At 34.5% G+C, this 21104-nt stretch overlaps 1 protein-coding gene across 1 annotated transcript in view; it reads left to right on the top strand.

The window, feature by feature from the left end:
* The window catches only part of RYR3 (ryanodine receptor 3), a 241921-nt gene that overhangs the window by 40238 nt on the left and 180579 nt on the right, over positions 1-21104 (top strand). The window contains exons 2-3 of the mRNA XM_032984720.2: positions 9110-9229; positions 19107-19214. Coding sequence (XP_032840611.1) covers positions 9110-9229; positions 19107-19214 — 228 coding nt within the window. The remainder of the gene's footprint in view (positions 1-9109; positions 9230-19106; positions 19215-21104) is intronic.

The following is a 21104-nucleotide window of genomic DNA, read 5'->3' as shown; positions in this document are numbered from 1 at the left end:
ATCGTTTTGCTCTGAAAAAGGGCAGAGAATAAAAGAATACACAAAAGAATCTGTCCTGGAAGTCATAATAAACTTTCTTCTCTAATGTACATTCTTAGATTATGTCCAAAGAGGAGATTCAGATCACCTTCTCCATTTCCAAGTTGGCAGACCAAGGGTAATGGTTCCTGCTTCTTAATGTAACTGTTTCAGTAATGTACATTTTCCTGTGTGCTTGGTAAGGGAAAGATTCTTCGAAGAGCTAATCAGGATTCGGTGAATCCCAGGGGAGTCTGTGGTGATTTTGAAGACTTCTGATTAATGTGGAGTCATCAGTAAGGATATACTGTACGTCACCAGTATGTTGCATTTACAGCTAAGTCTGTAAGCTTAGTAGAGTGTAGATAGTTTTCTGTTTATTTGTGTGTGTGTTTTGGGGTTTTTTTGAGGCTTAAAAACCTTTTTGAGGTTTTACTTGGTTTCTTGTTTCTTCTTTTCCATGACTAGTCCAAAAAAAAAAAAATAGTTTAAGTTTATAAAGAGTAAGAAAAGCAAAAAATCCATGTTATTTGATCTATAGTTTTGTATCTATAATGAACAAATGTTTTGTATTTATAATAAAAAAAATTCAAGTGAGTAATCTGTTCTCTTTCAACAAAAGCAATATCCAAAACTTCAATTAGTCCATGTACCACATACTATAGATCAGTGTCAGTCATAACAGTACAATAAACAATGCTTTTGATTAAGGATGGAATTGCCATTTGCACAATAAATAAATGTATAGATAAATACAACAGAACTTTTGGAAATTTTCTCCAAGGAATTTTTTGTTGTGAGTTATACCCTGGCGGGATTTGGCAGAGAAGTGATATGACCATGCAGCAAGACTTCTGATGTAGATATATACTTTGCTCTGAATCTAGCTTCTACATGGACATATGACACAGAATTACCAAACTCTTGTTATTAATTACAGGAAAATTACATTGTTTTATCAGTACAAGAACCTAAACAAATAGTATAGTTTTAACTAGATGGCAAGTAAATACATTAAGTTATTATTTGGAGCATAGCCTCAAAACTGAAACAATCCAAGTAAACGTTAATCAAAGAATCTTTTCATTTTTTTTGAACTACTTAATTAGGAAACATGAATAGTTAGGACTGTGTTGCCCTGGTAAATAATAAATTAATCTGAAGTAGAAAAGCAGTAGCAGAAATAAAAAGCCATACCAGAACTGTTTTCTGTATCAGTTTATGCAAATCATATAAATACAACATATTGCAAATAAGATACAGAGAAAACAGAATGATAAGGTATATTTCATATTCTAATAGCTTCCTTAAGGTTGTGCATTCCTTCTAATGAGACATGATAAAAACATATATAAGTAGAAAGCAGAGGGCAACATTACATTTTTGAGTCAGGATCAACCCAGCATAAGGGTTGTTGTAGAGTTTAAGCTGTGGATAATGTACTGTACATTGTAAATCATGTTCTAGTATACAGTAGCCATGAAGGATTATGTATCGATTATGGGCTCTTGAAAAAACAGATCTTTGAGACCTCATGATGCATATATTCCCTTACTAAATAAAAGACTGACTATAACCATGTAACATCGTAACCAGAGATGTTAACATAAAATATTTTCAAAGACCTGTGGTGATACATGCTCTACAACCTACCCAATTTTAGTGGCTTGCTATCCATATCGTTATGAAAGGAGAAGGAAATCTTTTTTCTCATACCCAGCCTGAATCTTGCTTTATTGCAAGAATAATTTATATTACTAGTTCTTTCTGTTACATGTGGGAAACATAATATTCCCTTCCATTTTGGATTAGTTTCTTACATATGTTTAAAAACTGTTTATCATGGTCCTAATTAGTTGAGAGGTTTGGGGGGGTGTGTGTGGTGTTTGTTTGGTTTTTGTTTTGTTTTGGGTGGTGATGGTTGTTGTTTTCTTTGTTTTTGTTTGTTTTGTTTTGGTTTTTAAATTTATTTCACTAAACCATGGAGTCACTGAGATAGGAAAGGATCTCTGGAGCAGGTTGCTTATGTCATTGTCCTGTTGGGTTTTGAGGTCTCCAAAGATGGGTGTTCCACAACCAATCTATGGTTGACCATCCTCACAGACAGGGAAGGGAAAGAGAGAAAGAAGACCTGGGAAAAGGGAGGCCACTCACAGTAGGAAGTTACTTAGGGTAGCAAGGAAGTGAACAAGCTGTGAACCAGTCTAGAAGGACCTTCTGAAATTAAGTAACTGCAGTAAAAATGGCAGATGAAATTCAAGCATGAAATTGTAGACATAAAGAAAAAAAATAACAATCCAGCCTAATGTTTAAAATTGTTGGCTCAGAACTGAAAAGTGAGATCCTGGTGTTATAATAGTTCAGTGAAAACATCAGCCTAATTCTCATTAATGGCAAAAAAAGGCAATAAAACTTTAGAAAATACTAAGAACAAAATAAAGAACATAACAGAGAACGTATTTTTTCTATTGCATAACTGTGTAATTTTTTCCATACTTTGAATAGTATATGGAATTAATTTCTACCTCATTTTAAAAATAAACATTTAGAACAGAAAAATATTCAGGGAAAGGTCAGATGGGGATCAGGATGATGATCAGATGAGGAACAACTTATTAGGAGGCCAGGACTTTTCAGCCTTGAAAAGACAGACTGGATGTGACTTGATGAGGATGGACAATAATCTTGGTTAACTGACTGTTGTGTTTTGGGAGCTTGGTAATATTAAATGGAGCTTGTAGGAACCAGATTCAAAACAAACACAACAATTTAATTTTCCTGTAGCTGAGCTGTATCACTGCAGAGCAAAGGAGGTTGTGAGTTAAAATTTTACATGGATTCAAGAGGAGGCTGGATGGATGAAAGGCATATCCACTTCATCTTCAAAAGCTATGTCTGGATCTGAAACTTTACTGAACTGAAAATAATGGTGCTCATCCACTTTGAATCCTGGATAATTCAGAAGAAATCATAGGCAGCATAGGAAACTCTCTTCTGTACTCTGAAGTCAAGATATTTGCAAATCTAAGTTATGAAACTGCAGCAAATGTAAAATTCTAGTAAGGAATTGTGTGTTTATCTATTGTGATTTCCACCTTAACCTCATCCCCCTCCACTTCAAATGCTTTTAATGGAGTCAGATTTAGGAGAGATTTTTTTCCCTTTGAGTTTCATATCCTAGGATAAAACACTGTTGTTAAAGCTCCAGCTTCAAAGTAGAAATACTCTTCTATTTCTCAATTAAAAGACTGTAAGATTATTTTTTAAATGGGCCAAAGACTGTATGTCTCCTGTATTTGTTTTTAGAAATAACCGAAAATATTTCATGATATTAGGCTACGCACTGAAGTTGCGCATTTTGGACAAAGTGCTGCAAAAATACAAGTGCATGGAGACAGCTTTGCAGTGAGACCATTTCCCTTGTGAAAGGAAGTGGTGGCCATGCACAAATTTACCAAATCCATCTTTGTTTAGAGCATTGTCAACTCTGCCTATAATTCCTTATTTTGTTAAGAATGCAGCCTCTGTAGATAGCAATTTCTGATGAATCTTACTTGTTCTCCAAGATTATTCCAGAAAACAAGAAAGGAATGCAGCCCTGTGGAAAAATCAGGTTGTAGCTAGTGTTCACATGCTAATCAAGATATTTGCTTATACCCTGTGCTTTGTGATACAGTAAGATACGCGAGTAGGATGTTGTCTATCAAAGAGTGAAGGTGACTGTGGATTTTTACTTAATACATTTCTTTGCGACACTGATCTGCATTCAGCAAGTGTCACAGTCATATAGTAATTAGGCTTGTAAAGAGCATCAGCTTGATATGCCTGCTTGTTTCACCATAGAAGAGAGGAGCTCTGAGGTTTTTTTGTTTAATAGATTTGTTTTCGGTTTTGTTTTTTGTTTTTTTTTTTAAAGTAATATACATTTGTTCATGGAAAGAATATATTACCAAATACAACTTTTTCATGGTGTTACAGAAGAATGTATTTTCAAAACAACTCCGTATGAGTTTACATTAAACTTAGTTATTCATGTGCAAGAACCCACTTGCATGTTTATGTGCAGCTGTGAGTAAAACATAAGCAAAATATGTATGCTTTTTTGAGGAAATATCTTCTTCTTATTACAATATACAGTTTTAATAACAAAGCTGATTACTTTTCTAAAACTGATTAGTTTCTAGTGTCATGTCAATTTCATTTTATCAGTTCATTTTCAGTACTGAATATAATAAAGAATACAGAGATTTGGTAGATGTTGAATCAGTAGGTAACTAAATCTACTATTTTGCAGCAAAATTTGCAAATTTTATATGTATATATAAACGTGTATGTAAATATTTAGTGTTTTGATGGTTTTGTGCTTCTTAATATGAATAAAACCTCTACACAGAGTTAAATGTATTGTATAAATTACTATAATTCTTAATTCTAGGATATATATGCAAGATGAATGAAAAAAGAGTTTCATTAGCTGTTGCAATTTCTTTATCCTCAAATTCTGAGTTGAAAAACTAGTGAACTGAACAGAAGCAAGATCGTGCTTACAATACATGGATTCACCTTGATCATTGACTCACTTTGCAGCAAGTCATTGATTAATTAAAATCAATTTTGTTTATGCTTTGGTTCATTACTCCATCACAAGGATCTTAGTTTAAGTTCACCATAAATTTATTATGAAACTTGAGGAGGAAGACAGCCTGAAGACCAAGACTAAATACTGTCTGATAATGAACCGCTGGACTGTGGTTTATTAGAAACTCTTTTTTAAAATTAAAAAGTATGTCATTTAATGCTATATTGATGAAGGCTAGGAATCACAAGTTTTTGTTAAAGAAATTGTGTAATGTTAGATGTACTTTTGCAGAGTCAAGTTCTGTTTTGGTAACTTGTTCAGTCTTAAAAGCAGAAGATACTGAGTGAGTGGCTCTCATTTAGAAATACCTTTGTTTCTCAGTCTATGCAGACACAGTTATATAGTGCAAATTCAGATTGCAGCTTCAGCTCTGGCCAAAGTGAATAGAAATTTATGTTTACAGTTCACACAGTTATATAATAGCCTACTTTCAAAAAAAGAAAGCAAATCTCCAAAGCTGTCTTTTGTTCTTTTTGCAGGAGTTATGCGTTTGTGTGAATAGGTGAATAATATTAGGTAGAACTATGACACAGTAGCTACATGACACTTGGTAGATTCTGCAGGATTTCCATCCACCTGAAATATATCTCGGTAATATCAATGTGTTTCTGCGTATAAACATTCTTAGGATTGGGGTTGGAGTTACCTGGTCTGTGTCCTTTTCCTGAAGGACTGATGGAAGAATTCTAACCAGATAAGATATTTCTGGACAGAAGGGGAAAATTTTCACTACTTCTTCATTCAGAAAAAAAGAGTTAAAGGTTGCTATTTATCTGTATTTGTGAATAGATACTTATGATAGTACACAGTTGATCACAGGATTAGCTTTATGTAATTATTGATGATGCCACTAGTGGAGACTAATTATTAGTAATAGGCACTTTGAACGTCTGTACTTTTTGAGGAACAGTAGTGAAGGCAGTTTCTTGTGTGAGGTCTAGTGGTATGCAAATGTATTATTTTTTTTGTGCGCTCAGTAAATCATAGAGGTATTTTGAGCAACCTGAAATTATTCCCCCCACTTGCTCACTGGAGCAAAACCTTGAAAAATTTAGAGATCTTTGATATGACTGTTACATATTACAGTTTTGATGTGGAGAGAAGTGTGAATCTGTAACAACACCTCAAGCTGATCAGAACTTTGAAGTGGACTTTTTTCTTAAATTCAGCCCATTAGATCATCTTCAAAATTTGTTCTAAATTAGCCCTTCTCTAGTGAGGTGTTGGACCATTGCTTACAGAGGTCCTTTCCAGTATGTGATTCCATGCACTCTAAATCTGTTTTATTAAAAAAAACCAACCAACCAAAAAAACCCCACCTAGTCCTAAAAGGACTAGAGTAAAAGAAATTTCTAAACACAAAAATGTCAAAGCTGCTACATGAGAAATATTGCATTTAAAATACTTACTAAATTTAAAACATTTAAATTTCTTAAATTATTGCTTGACAAACTGGATCTCAAGGAATTTTTGTGAGATTTTTTTTTTCTTTTGTTTTGCTTTTGGTTATCTCTGAGATTTGGCTCTATATAACTTAACTAACAACTCATCACTGCTAATTGCATGAGCCTCTGCATTTCACTGGGCGTGCAGGCTTCTCCTTTTCATACTAAAAAAGGTATATGGAAGTAAATGGATGAAATTCTGTATAAGAGACGTGTAAACTGGGGAAAGAAGAAAATGAGTTTACCTGGAAAAAAGTTTCAGAATACTAGAATATGTGTGAGCGAAAGCAAGATATTGCTGAGACATGGTCTGCAATTTCATTATAGGATAACAACTCCATAAAAATAATTTCTATTAGCATCTTCAGGCCAGAAAAGCAATTTCAGACCTCAGCTAGAATGATCTTACTTCAGTAAGTACACTATAACACTGAGTCATTTTAACAGTGACTCATTGTTTTATTTTCAGGTTATATAGACTCCACTAATTCCTTATGCTCAGTCCACTTGCACCTGAATGATAAACTCTTTAAAACTCTGCTCCAAAACATTCCAAAATACACTATTATTGCCACTATTTATAAACTCTTAAAGTTTTTCATCGTGTGCAGCAAATGGATTGTTAAGTGTTGTAACACAAATTAAAGGGTATGTTGGACATTTAGCGGAATAATGTAAAACATCAGTGTTGAATGCTGCGTACAGTCCTTACTGAAGACATTATCAATGTTTGTATTTTGGTGTCATGGCATTTAATGATTGATGAAGACTTTGTGACACCAGTGTAAATTCTGAAAAGAAATGCTTATTTTTTGAATTCTAGAAAATTAAAATATAAATTTAATTATTCTGGAAACTCTTACTCTTCTATGCATATGGATTTAAAAAGAAACTATTTGTTTTATTGAAGTAATTCTCACTTTAAATTCTTATGTATGTTGTCTAAAGGCATATTTTTATTTTTTAGAATACTATGAATTATAATAGATACTATATATGTGCCTCTCTGGAATGATGAATAATTTAATGTAGTAGGTAGAATAAACACAATTTCAGCTATATATAGGTAATTTATTGTAATCTACTGATAAATGCAGGCTAAGTGGTAAATCTAAATTCTATTCTAAATCTTGGTATTTACATATTCATGTTTAGTATTTTATTCTTTTTAATTCTCTGAAATTTGTATGTTTGAAGATTGACACAGGAACCAGATGATGACAAATGTTTTTATTATCTTAATTTTTATCATATACAAGTTCTGATCTTTTTTTCCCCCTAAATAGATATGCTTCTGGTGCCAATTTTTAAATATTCATGAACAGAGGGATGTAGTAATGAGTGCTTAATTGCATTGTTTATATTTTGCAACTTATTACAGTGAAGTTTAAAAAGCAGAAATGTTTTTACTAATGAATTTGAAAGCTGAAAATTTCAGAGGGAATTTTACAGAAATGGAAGCAGAAGCAGCAGGGGAAAAAGAAAATGAATTTGTTTAGCATTAATTAGCTAATTCTGCCTACTTCTTACTTGACTATACATCTTAGAATTGTTTATAGAAGTCTGTTGAATTCCCATTCTGTACCGTTAAAAATGCTATTGTTTGTTCTGCAAAGCTAGATAAGGAAAACACTGCCTGTAACTGCTGATTAGTTTGAAATCTAATAGCTGTAAATTTTAGTAGTAGTAAGTAGGCAGTGAAGTGACACCTAAAAGAAAGCCATATGACTTGCACAGGCTTGCAAAATCCCACAAGTGAAAAACCTGATTTTGAATTCCCATTTTAAAGGGTGCGCCACTTCATTCCTATGGTGAAAAACCACTTTGTCACTCTCAGCTCTTATTTCAAGTGCCAATAGCTGTGCTACTATCATAGTATTGCAGTTGCATAAGGGGACTGGAAAAAGCAATGCTGCTTTTAGAACATAATTGTTCAAGTGATCTCTGAGTTCAGTACAGGCGGCTGTTGTGTATCTGTTTTGACAATAATAATTGAGACCAGTATAACTTCATAGCTGGATGGGACACTGACATATCATATCACTCTTGTTTTATCAGCTTCCACCCCCTTAAAAACTTCTAAGGTAATGCCTTTTGGTGAGCAGTTACATACCTGTATAAAAATAAGTTCTTCTATATTCTAGTCTGCAAGTGGCGTTTTTCTTGGTTAGTGGGCAAGCTTTGGAAACTAAAATGAATTTTAATTCTGTATATACCTTTCACATAGTTGAACACTAAAAATAATCTGGTTTCACTTGCTTATATCAGCTTTAGTACCACATGTAAAGAGGTGAATATGGGCCTGGTACTTTATAAAGTAACTGTGGCTTTGGCATTGTATTATGTAACAATTTGTAAAAGAGTTTTTAGAACAATTAGGGTAACTAAACGATAGGGCTGTTTCATGTCACTTTTCCAGAGTGTTCCTATTCTTTAGGAATATGTCTTTTGAGGAGCAAGTTCTTTCTTTGTCACTTGAAAAATGCCTCTTGGATCTTTGGTTGTACTCAGAGGTTTCTAAATTAAATGAGACCTTAAAAGTTAAGATTGTGCATTCAGAGGACTTGTGTTGAGGGCTTACTGTGCTAACAAACCAAATTCATTTATATTTAGGTTATTGTTGTTTGCAAAATCACAGTAACAGGTTTTTCCTGTAAATGTTAAACATGGCTTACTGAGTAAAACCAAATAACAGTGTACTTGCAGGTTTTTTTTATGGCACTATAGTAAGCCACTGCTAAAGCAACAGAAGGACACAACACTTGTGAAAGCCCTAGAGACAGTATGTAATCTTTGTCACTTTGATAATAGTCTTGAATATAAATCTATACATAAACATCTGTTTACATGCACATCAAAAGAATCTCTGCATATGTACATGGGATCAGTTATAGGAGTGTAGAGTGTTCCTTTTCAACAGATTATGTGTTCCAGGATTTCTTAGCATTATGGTGTGAACGTAACTGCCAAATATTTACTTTTTTTCTCATACTTTGTTTTGTGACAGGATGACGAAGTAGTACTTCAGTGTGTTGCCAGTATTCACAAAGAACAAAGGAAGTTTTGCTTGGCAGCTGAGGGACTTGGGAATCGTCTGTGCTTTTTGGAACCAACATCAGAAGCTAAAGTAAGAAGTCGATACTCAACTGGTGTAACTGATCAGTGAATGTTAACCCACTTATTATCCACAAATATATTTAATCATGGTTTCTTTAATGTGATGCTAGATGTACTTTTTGTATGCTTTTTTTTATGTGACTGCAACATGAGATTTCCTAGAGATTCTAAATATACTTTGAAGCATACCTGTTAACAGTCAAAAGCCACTATTTAACTATCTAAAATAATTCATGTAACTGAAATACTTCATATTTTCAAGATTAAGTCTCCAGAGTGTTTTTAAGATATAAGCTCACTAAGAAACTTATTACTACTGCTCCTGTAGGTTCAAATATCTTGATATACTGGATTGATAATTTTAGAAGCATTGTCACCTGTTAGTTACTGGCATTAAGGGTTGCTTCTAACTTTGTTCATTAATCAGAAAGTTGAGAGTACAGGGAACAGAATTATTAAGTAATTCAAGAGTTTTAAAGATAACAAGTGGCAAATGGAAAAAATAAGCTACAGTGCTGTGAAGAAAAAAATAATAGAGTAGTAAGAGGAGCACGAGAGAAGAAAGATTAAACTTTAGACCTGTACTAGAGTAGAATGTTAAGATTAAAGGCAAGTGAAGGAGGACCTCCTCCCTCTCTTCTTTGTTCTTTCTGCACTATTTTTTTTCTTTGTTTTGTCTCTATTTCTTTTTTCTTCTTTCTGATGATTTATTTTTCCTGATTTTTTTTTTTTAGAGAGGTCTTTGTATCTTTTTCTCTTGAAATGTTGCCATGTGGTCCTATTTTTAGTCTGAGTATTATGACCGTCTTACATGCACAGTGTTTATTTATGCATTATGAGAGGTCCTTGTTCATCTCTAAAGTGAAAAATTATGCTGCTTCGATTCTTTTTTTGCATTTCTTTGCATTCCAAGCATTCAGTTCAGAAAATTTATCTCCAGTGTCCTTACAAATCACCAACAATCTTTTCACATGCTAAAGTAAAAGCAGTTTTCACATATGTATTTTCAACTATTGTATTAAAATCTTCAACAGTGATTGGGAATTTTTTATTAATCGACAGCTCAACTGCAGTGTGGTATTACTGATGATGACCTTCTCAATCTGTAAGACAGCATGTTGTTCATCTTATAACAAAAGGAGGAATGGTACGTGTTACTGTAGAATGCCATAGATCTACTTTACATTTCATAAGTGTCTTAATAGCAGATAATACTACAGAAGCTTCTGAAGTTTGTTTAGAATTAAGAGGTTCAGAAAACTTGTATGTAACTGCCTTAAAAGAGCCTATCAAGGAGCTTTCTGAACTGCTGGTCCCGACTGAGAACAGTGAAGAATTTTGGAAAAAAGCATGTAAATACATTTGTTTAAAAAATAAGAAGTGTAGAAAGTTGATCTGGATGATTAGAGAGCACAATACTTAGAAACCACTGTTATCAATGATGCTTATTTTCATTTACATTTGGACAAAATTTTGGTTAGGAAATAAGAAAGAGAAAACCAAAATGACACACATCCAGTGGACTAAAAAATAGTTATTTAATAGATGTGTTTGTAATCAAATCCTGTAGGGTTCTGTTCTCACTGCTATGCTGTTGAGTAGTTTTGTCAATTAAGACATTAGGGAACTGGAAACTGTTGAAGCTACGCCACACAGAAGATCTGCAGTGCCTTGTATATTAATAGAAAGTAGAGCTACATTACATTTACACTAATAACTGAGTGTGTAAATATGCTTACAAAATGGGAAACCATTCCTGTGCCTTGTAAGGAATGTGAAGGTCATAGTGGATATTTCACAGTCCTAAGTTCCCTGAATGATTATGTGTTCAAGGGATCTAGCATAGTCTTTAGAGGAGGTATAATCAAAAGAAACCGGGTAAGAGATGGGAAGTTATACTATCTTTGCATATTATTATTATTGCTGTGGCAATGCTGCTGGAATACCGAGCAGTCATGGCATTCAGATTCGTAAGAATGTCGATAAAATGCAGATTGGTCCAGGAAGTGCTATGAGAATCATGACTGGAGGAGGACACAGTGTATTTGGTTTAAAAGAGGATGATATGGAGACTGCCCATAAACTTGTAAAATTAGAATGTTGATAGCAGAAGTCCTTTGATTTTAGACAGCAGAAGACTGTCCTCCTGTTAAAATGATACTATTTACCTGAGATGGATTCCTTATCATCTTCCTTATCCCTGGAAATTACTTTATAAAGCTAGATTTCTTCTGTGTGTGAAGAAGAAATTGCATTAAAGAATATTAAAGGCATGTTTATCAACACAGGTCCAGAGCAGAAAATCACAGTTCTACCTGCTGCTACCTTCTTTTCTCCAGCTGACCACTTTACCAAAGCCCAAATGTATTTGCAGTACACGTGACAGCTTCTTCACTCATTAAACTTCATCCAAATATTGTTAATTCAAGAAAACAAATGCTTTTCCATTCAAGTAATTCTGGAAAACATAACAAGATAGACAGGAAAATAACTCTGTATCTCTTAATTCCAGAATTAAGAGGTGTAGCTTTATGATTAATTTTTTAATTTGAGTTGATGTAGTTAAAGTGAGAAGATTGAAGTAGCTAGAAGGAAAGGGAGGCAAGGAAAGAGAAGTTATATTTCTTTTTTTAAAAAAAAAAAAAAGAAAAAAGTAAAAAAAGTTCTTAGAAAAATAAATTGTAAAAAATACAGTTTCTATGGTTAGCCATTAGCTGTTTTGGTGATTTTTTTGTGACGTGCTGAATGGAATAACAATTATGAGATACTTCTGTTAAAATTTTGCTATCAATCCATAAGCAACTTGCATGTTACTTCTTTACAATTTATTAGTAAAAGCTATTACAGTGTTGGTTTGCTAATAATTTATATTATGATGACTGGATTTTAAGTGCACTTTTTAAAAGCACTTTTGCATTAATTCAGTTGTATGAAATTATGTTCCACTCATCTATATGGCTCCTTTTTATATTATCAGAAGGTATTTGATTAGATAATGTCTGATATTTAAATTGTAAGGGGAAAAATCTAATTAACTAAAGGGTAAAAAGGATAATTTTTATACTAAACAAGAAATAGCAGAATTGTTAAATGATGTGATCTAATTTCATTACTTCATTGCTGGTTTCCTTGTTTCTAAAGTGATACTTTAACAGATGATGTATTTCAAAGATGATAGTCTAGTGTATCAAGGCTAACTTCTACTGACACCTAAGAAATAGACACCACAAAAGGAACTGCAATATACTAACATATTTTTTAGTAACAAAATTGTCAAGTAAACTTAAATGGCCAAAGGGAATTATAACTAATTTGGATAAGATTTCTGTCCCAATGACAGAATGTCATAGTTTATTGGTCTGGTAAAAGTAAACCTAGTAAATCAGTACCAGCTTATGTCAGTGTTTTTTATGCTGCAGACCAGGAGCTCTGGGCAAATATTTGGTTAGCAAGCATATCACTTGCAAGAATTTAAGGTTATGATAGTGCCTGGAGGAATCCAAAAGACTGAATTGCCTTCAAAGTGTAATGTGGGAGCTGGGTTTTCCTTTTAGCCATTTTATGGGCCTCTGTTTCCCCCTATGCAATGCAGCACAAACTTAGCATAATTATATATAAAATGGTTAAAATTGTGTCTTGAGTTGAGTGAGTAGTGGGGTTTTTTGGTAGCAGGGGAGGGAGCTATAGGGGCGGCCCCCTGTGAGAAGCTTCTCAAAGCTCGCCCAGCTCCAAGGCAGCTCCACCTCTGTTTGGAAACTGAGTCAAGCAGCTGCACCTCTGCGATAACATATTTAAGAAGGGACGGTGGTGAGTAGTGGGACTTATGAGGAGGAGTTGCTGTAGCTGCCTGAACAGCAAGGTCAGAACAGAAGAAGAAAGGAGGGGGGAGGTGTGCCGGAGCAGAGACCCCCCTGTATCCTGTGGTGAGACGGCAGGGTGCCCCCCCTCCCCCCCCCATGAAGATCTACAGTGGAGCAGACATTGATTTATGGCCTGTGTTTTGTTTCGCCTGGATGATCAAGGTTCTGTGCCCGAAGAAGGCCGGGGTCTTGTGGGAAAAGGTAGCCCCGCTTCTGTAATTCAGCACTGGGAGGATTGCAGCATGCGGGGGTGTCCCACGCCAGAGCAGCTCGGGAAGGGCTGCAGCCGTGGGAGGGAATCCAGTCGGAGGAAGTTAGTGACCCACAACGGAGCAGTGTGGGGAATGTTGCGGCCCGTGGGAGGAACTCCAGTTGGAGAAAGTTTGTGGAGGACTGTCTCCTGTGAGAGAGGGACCACGATGGAGCAGGGGGAACAAGTTCCAGAAGCTTCCCCCACCGATGATAAAAGAAGCAGCAGCACTGACTGCACCCCCCATTCCCTGCCCCTGCGCCACTGGGGGAGGAGGTAGAGATATCAGGAGCAGAGCTGAGCCTGGGAAGAAGGGAGGGGTGGGGGGAAGGTGTTCTCAAGATGTGGCAATGCTTCTCACTGTCCTACTCTCTTGAGTGTTGTTAGTGTCTGTAATACATGTATGTTCTTTTTTTCTTCCCCTAACGAGTCTGCCTTTTGCCCATGCCCATAAAGGGTGATTTTTTTCCCCATACCAGTCCTATCTCAAACCCCAAGCCTGGCTCTTTGTCCCTTCTTATTGCTGGAAGAGAAGAGAGAAAGAGTGGCTGTGTGGTGGTTGATTGCTGACCAGGCTCAAACCACGACAAATTGCCCTACAGCTATTTGCACAGCTATTATTTTTATAATAAATAATAACAATTGCATATTGAAATAATATTAGACTGACAAAATAGAGATAAAACTGCTGAGGAATAAGTTTAAACTTCAGCATAAAACTTATCTCAGTGCTCACTCCACTGCCACTTTGTACTAGCCTGGCTACATCTCTCTGATGTAGAAAATATTTCCTTGAAATCTTTTGATATAAAGCACTCTTCATCAGAACATTCTTGAAAGAATGTTTCAGCCAGCGTTAACTGCATGCATTGAGCCAATCCATTGTCCACCTTGGGGGCTGTATGTAGAAGCCTGGTATTAGGGAATTTACTCTTCACAGAATCACAGAATGGTTGATATTGGAAGGGACTTCTGGTCATCTTGCCCAACCCCCCTGCTCAATCAGGGCCACCCAGAGCAGGTTGCCCAGGACTGTGTCCAGATAGATTTTGAATATCTCCAAGGGTGAGAGTCCACAGCTTCTCCAGGCAACCTGTGCCAGTGCTCAGGCACCCTCATAGTGAAAAAGTGGTTCCTGATGTTCAGAGGGAACCTCATATGTTTTAGTACGTGCCCACTGCTGCTTGTTCTGTCACTGGGCACCACTGAAAAGAGCCTGGTTCCATGCTCTCTGCACTGTGACTTCAGGTATTTATACACACTAATCATCATCTCATCTCTCTCCCATGTGAAAAATACTCCAGTCCCTTAATTATCTTAGTGGCTCTTGGCTGGACTCTCTCTAGTAGCTTCATACAACTTTTGTAAGGGGGCACAGTACTCTGGGTGTGGCCTTACCAGTGTTTTTTCTTGTGGCCTTATTTTTCTGTCTTGCTGTAGTTTGCTGTCTATTCTAAGAAACTATGAGTGAAAATTAGACCAGTGTATGTGTTATTGACTGTTTTAGAACGGGTAGTTCTCCTTCACTGCTGGTGATTAGGTATGCACATATCTTTACAATGTTAATAACTAATACCAAATTGTGAAAATACTATGTTTTATTAGTAAATCACAGGGTACCTCACAGGAAAAAAAATTTTCTCTGGTGTCTCCCTTTTAAATGGAAAACTAAGGCAGACAGGTGTATCTATGGTCAATCAGAAGTCTCTGAAAATGGTGGGTTGCTGTTCAGCTCTGTACTTTCTATAGAGTATTGAGCTGTTTGAGAGAGAAATCCTACATACTTAAATAGATTTTTTTTTTTTTTTAATTTACTACAAAGTAAGGCCCCATTTCATTGCTGTAGGTCATTTTTTCTGTAACTGCTTATGTTGCTCCTCTCTAGCTACTGTGTGGCTTGTATATGTTTCTTCACGTCACCTTTCCTGTCAGCTTTGACCTATTGATATACTTTACCTGCTCTCTGCTCTTCCTCCAGAAATCAATTTAGATGAAAATAAAGTAATTTGATCTGGAATCCGATTAATTTCTATGAGAAAATAGAGTTATATTAAGACTCAAGTTTTTTTCAGATCTGTTGAACATTTCCAGTTCAGTAGCTAGTTTTCTTTATCTTAACATCTCATTCAGACAAATTAGGTATATCCAGTGTTACGAATATGTTGATGGAAAACTGGTAACTCTCCATGCAAAACCTGTTTAGAAATAAATCATTTTCTTATTAAAAGAGCAGGTTTTCTGCCTTTTTTTCTTTTCTCTACAGGGTAGAACTGTCAATTGTTTCTTCAGATTTACTTTGCAAATTTGTGTAGGTTTCCTATATCAAATTTGTCTATTTTTTAGTTTTCCTCTATGTATGGACAAGACTGCTCAGAGCTGTTCTTGAAGAACTCCCAAAAACTCTGATTAACTCTGAAGAACTGTTTATTCCAAATTCCCACTTTCTTTTATTGTATATCCTATCAGTCTACTTACAGTAGTGCTTGCTTGGCATATCTTTAAATGCCTGTAAAATAAAATACTTAATTCTTCACTTGAATTTTTTCCTTTATTGATGATTCTTGAAAATGCTCTTGTCTTCTGTTTGTTCATTCCAACTTCCCATAGCCAGAATGCAGATAAATACCTATTGTTATTTTGCAGCATATTTATAAACTGTTTTGTTTTTCATTTCAGCATAAGGATTCCTGACATGAATATTTCCTCATCTTCAACCTTTAGCTCTCATCTGTCTTTATTCTTGTTTCACTGAACAACCCTTATTGGCATTTTTTTTTTTTTTGTGGGATTCCATTACTGTACAACATTGCTCAGAGTTGGGGAAAAAAGCATAGATTAGCAGCTGCTCAAGATTTTATTAAACTCTTTTTAGCTGTGCAATTATTAAGAGTGTAAAATGGTTTGCCACATGGATTGTTGAATATCGAACTTGTGAAACAGTATCATTGACAAAAAGACCAGAAAACAAATGAGCCTTGACAGACTTAATAGTTAATTTTTAAACTTTTTAATTTTTTTTTTTTAAAGGAGTCAATCTAGATTAACTAAGGAGGTTAGTTGCTACGTAGATTATGTACCATCCACATAAATTACCTTTCGCTGCTATTTCTCAGGTCAGTGGAATTTAAAAAAAAAAAACTTGTTGCTATCCAACCACAGAAATGGGGTGTGTGATAACATGCATGTGTTAATTTATTGTGTAACACTGAAAGTTTGAAAGAAGGACTAGCTGCTCTAAGTCATGGGTGGAAAAATCATTTAATTTCATAGTTCTCAGTGTCAATATTCTTAAATAACGCTGGATGCTCCATAGGCTATGAAAAAGAATAAGAAGTGAAAACTAACTGCGTTAACCTAAGATGTACATTTTATCCAAACTGTGACTAAGAGTACATTTTAGAGTGTCTTTCATTAATACAGCACTAAAGTAAGGGCTGCGACAATTTTCAAGTTAAAATGCAGTATATGTGGCACAAGACCAGTGCCCAGTGAAACAGATGGGAATTCTTTTGTTCAGTTGGTAGGTGTTGGATCATACTGATTGTGCCATATTCAGTTTGGAATGGGATTAAGTGCCAGAGGTCATCTGATGCTGATTAAAACTGTATTACTAGATATATTATTTTTTCCCAGATAAAATGCCAGTTTAGTTTCTGAATTTAAGTCCCATTTTGAAAATAAAAAGATTTTATAAAGATTGTTGTTTTTTTCTTTTTTTTTTTTTTTTTTTTCTTTCTTTCTTTTAAATTCAAACGTACTTCAGAGGCAGCATGGTTTAATACACACGCAAAACATAATTTGTTAATAAAGTGGATGCTATGTAATCTGAAAGCTGCCACAGGATTACAACAGAAAAATATCCGGGGTTTTTGTTTGGGTTATTTTGTTTGTTTTGTTTTGTTTTTTAAATAACGCTGTGGCTTATTTGTCTTCTACATGCAATTAAAGGCAGTAAAGTAATGGGTGAAGTATTACTCAGAGGTTTTGTTTACCTGTCTGGTTCATTGGGAGGTAAAAACTACTTAATGTTGTATAGATTTTTATGTTCATAGCAATAAAATACTCTAAATAAGTATTTCCAGACTTCCCTAACAAATATGACACAAAATCTAACCTATTTTCATTTGTAATTCATTTAAGTGAGAAATTACATTATCTTTCTGTGTCCAGTTATATGAGAGGCCTTGAATGCAACGTATTAAAGTTAAACTTCCAGTTACGATCTGTATGTTCGTGTGTGCATGTATATGGATGCTATATGTACCCACTCACACACACATATATATGTATAGTATGACTTTATATAACAGAGTCTGTTGTGTGTGTGTATATATGTACACAGATGCAGTTAATGAATGCTAAAAAGAATACTACCCCATAGTGGACAGGAGTGATGACAAGTATTATGGTTTAAGTTGTTCCTGTTGCAATTAATGAAATGATGAGCTACTTAAAATTATTCAGTTGTGTAAGAAAGATGCAAGAGTTCACTTTACCTCAATAATATATGCAGCATATATATATGTACGTATAAAAAAATGTATGCAAGTTCACTGTGAAGTCTTTGGCCTAAAAGCCTTTTCAAAATGTGTTTGAAAACACCAAAAAAAAAAAAAAAAAAAAAGTTAAAATTAGAGTCTATAATAGAGATAAAACGGTGGGAATTCTAAGACTGTACTTGATTAGCGTGCTATAAAGACTTTTTTTCAGCAGGTTTAGAAATCTCTTAATTGTATAATTTCCCTTTTCACCACCTTTAAACTCAGCATTATCAAGAATTTTATTCCCACCTGTCACACCAATTTAAAAAAGAGAAAGGAGTGTATATGACTTTAAAGCTCATTCATAGCCTTGATATATATCATAAATCCCAGAATGCTGAATCGTTGACTTTGGAAAGCACATGTGCAGATCAAGCCCAAGCCCTCTGCTCAGAATAGGTTCAGGCTGAGGAGACTGCTCAGGACACTGCACAGTCAGGGTTTGAATATCTCCAAGAATGGAGACTCCACAACCTCTTTGGGCATCCTGTTCCAGTATTTACTATGCTCCTAGTAAAAAAGGGGGGGTTCCTCCTTTTAAATAGAATTCCTGTATATCAATTTGTGTCAATTGCCTCTTCTCCTTTCACTGCGTACCACTGCATAGTCTGGCTCTGTCTTCTTTGTGTTTTTCTGTCATGTGTTTATATATATTAATGATTCCCCTTTAGACTTTTTTCCTTGGACACATCACTGCCAACAAATAGAAAAAAAGTCTGTTTTTCCTGAACTGAATATAAGCTTCGTGTTTCAAAACCAGCAGTCCTATTGATCCAGTGATTGAGATGATCTCCTAAAATAGTTCATATTATTATATCATAAGATTCTGAATCTTTGCCATTTAGTGACAGCTATAAATATGTTCAGAACATCAATGCCAAATAAGATCATACACCTCTTCTGTTTTGTCAATGACATTAGAAGACAATGTAATGTTCATGGTGTAATTCTAAGACAGGAGATCAATACTATGTAGAGACAAACTTTTATATTTTGAACCTGAAGATGTTTTGTTTTACTGTGAGGAATACAACTATAGAAAAAGTAAAGTTACTGCACTAACAAGTTATGAAAAATGGATTTACATTATTTTCATACAGGGAAATGGGATGTATCTCAAAAACAAATGAGTAAACATTAAGTATGGATTTAAAAATTAAAATACATTGTGTGTTCAAAGACATTTTTTTATCCTGCTTCAGCTACTCTGCTGATCTGTTATTTTTATTTTTACAGTATGTTCCTCCGGACCTTTGCATCTGTAATTTTGTCCTTGAACAGTCCCTTTCTGTCAGAGCCCTTCAAGAAATGCTGGCCAACACAGGGGATAATGCTACTGAAGGGGTAAGTAAATTGACATCAAAGAATATTACATTTCTGAATATGTATTGTTCACATTTCTTTCCTTGCTCCAGGATTTTCTAGGAGAAGGGGCTTCATGTCATAACAGATTCTTCAGTTTTCCTGTTTTCCTGGGACATTATTGCTTCGCTACTACAATCATATTAATTTCTCTTTAGCATTGAAAAATAGTTGCAGTTAGTCTTCTGAAATGCTTACAAAAAAACAGAAACATCATCAGAGATATTTTATTACCATCAGTCCAGAACTGGATATTGAAAAAAGAGTAACAGAACCTTTGGAACGAGTCTGTCTTTTATGGACCTGAGGAAAGTATATGAGATAGGTTTTGTCTGAAACACAAATCATTGCCATAAAAACATTATCGTATTATAGTGCTATTTATTAATGGGGAAAGCAAAATAATTTTCTCATCATGTAAGTGTTCTATCTCATTTCACTGAGTTACGAAAGCATTTCAGGTATTTGGATTTAATTTGATTAATCCTCACATGAAATTAACAGCTAGAAATTAAATCTTATTAATGAGATAGTGACAAGTTTAAATCTATTTTAGTTCAGATATAAAAACACTTTTTTTTTTTTGTAGTTGTACAGCTAAACTGTTTCAGTATAATTTCAAGTTATTTAATATGTAGTAACACGCAAGAACTGTTGGAAAAAAATAGTTATTTCTAAATTTTCTTCTATGGGTTTCTTAATTTTTTACAATATTAGCACAAGCATACTGGAATGCTTACGGTATAGTGTAAAGTGGCATTGCAGTAAAGTGAAATCTAACTAAGCTTGCATTTCATATTGAAGTTTCAATTGAATTACCACTTCAAATCTAAGAAATACTACTAAGAATGACTGAAAGAGGATTTTCACGCTGGAGCAATCAGGATGCAAAAAAAAACCCTGTGCACTTCCTTATACATTATTTATTATTGACAGAGTTATTTAAGAACTATATTTTTCATAGAACTTCTAAGTGGTTTGGCAAAAGGTGATGGTTTTGTAAAAATTAGGCCTGGTCCAAACCCCAGATGCAGATTTGCCTGTATTTTTAATGATCTGCATGAACAATGATCATTTTTCAATGATCAGCTGAACCTCATTGCTAATTGTTGAGACAGATTTACCTCTCATCTATGTACTAATGCTTCAGCAAGGTTTACAAGTTATGCTTGCTGTTGCATCTGTTTATTGGTTGTAAGTAAGTAATTTAGGTAAATTGTCTAGCTCTATATACTTAGGTAGAGCTTGTGTTTCTCTGAAAGTCAATGGAAATGATCTATGATCTCTGCTCAGTTGGTCACTTCTCTGTTATATTAATGTGTATAAGTTTTAGGAATTTACAATAAAATGTGACATCACCTTTATTGTTCTATTTAGTGAGGAACTGAAATCTGAAAAAAAAACAGGAAATGCCACTTCTTAATGTATGGGTCTTTACCATAATAAACCATAATAAATGGTCTTTACCATAATAAATTTTTTATATCATACAAATTAATAGAGAAATATGATAGTGGAGTAACAAATATGGATTCTATTTCACAAATATGTCACCTTGAAAAGAGAAACGGAAATAAATTGATGTCTTATGATCACTTTTTTTTTTAATTCCATATTAATTTGTCATTCTTGTAGCAATCCTTCTTGTTTAGATTGCCTGTCGATAAGATGTGCTATAGAAACACTGTGTATTATATGTACTCAGAAAGACTTCGGTATTAAAGTTTTCTCATCACATGCTGCTATTTGATTCACAGGTGTTAAATTCTTCCTTAATTTTTACTTTCCTCTGTAATTTATCGGCAGAATAACCACATCAACTGGATTATTCTGTACCACAGATCTTTAACTGGCTCATGTCATGGCACAGCT

Source organism: Tyto alba, unplaced genomic scaffold, assembly GCF_018691265.1.
Source record: "Tyto alba isolate M040663 unplaced genomic scaffold, T.alba_DEE_v4.0 Super-Scaffold_18, whole genome shotgun sequence".
NCBI classification, from domain to species: Eukaryota; Metazoa; Chordata; class Aves; order Strigiformes; family Tytonidae; genus Tyto; species Tyto alba.
The sequence above is the reverse complement of the archived record's forward strand: the minus strand, read 5'-3'. Positions and strand labels throughout refer to the sequence as shown.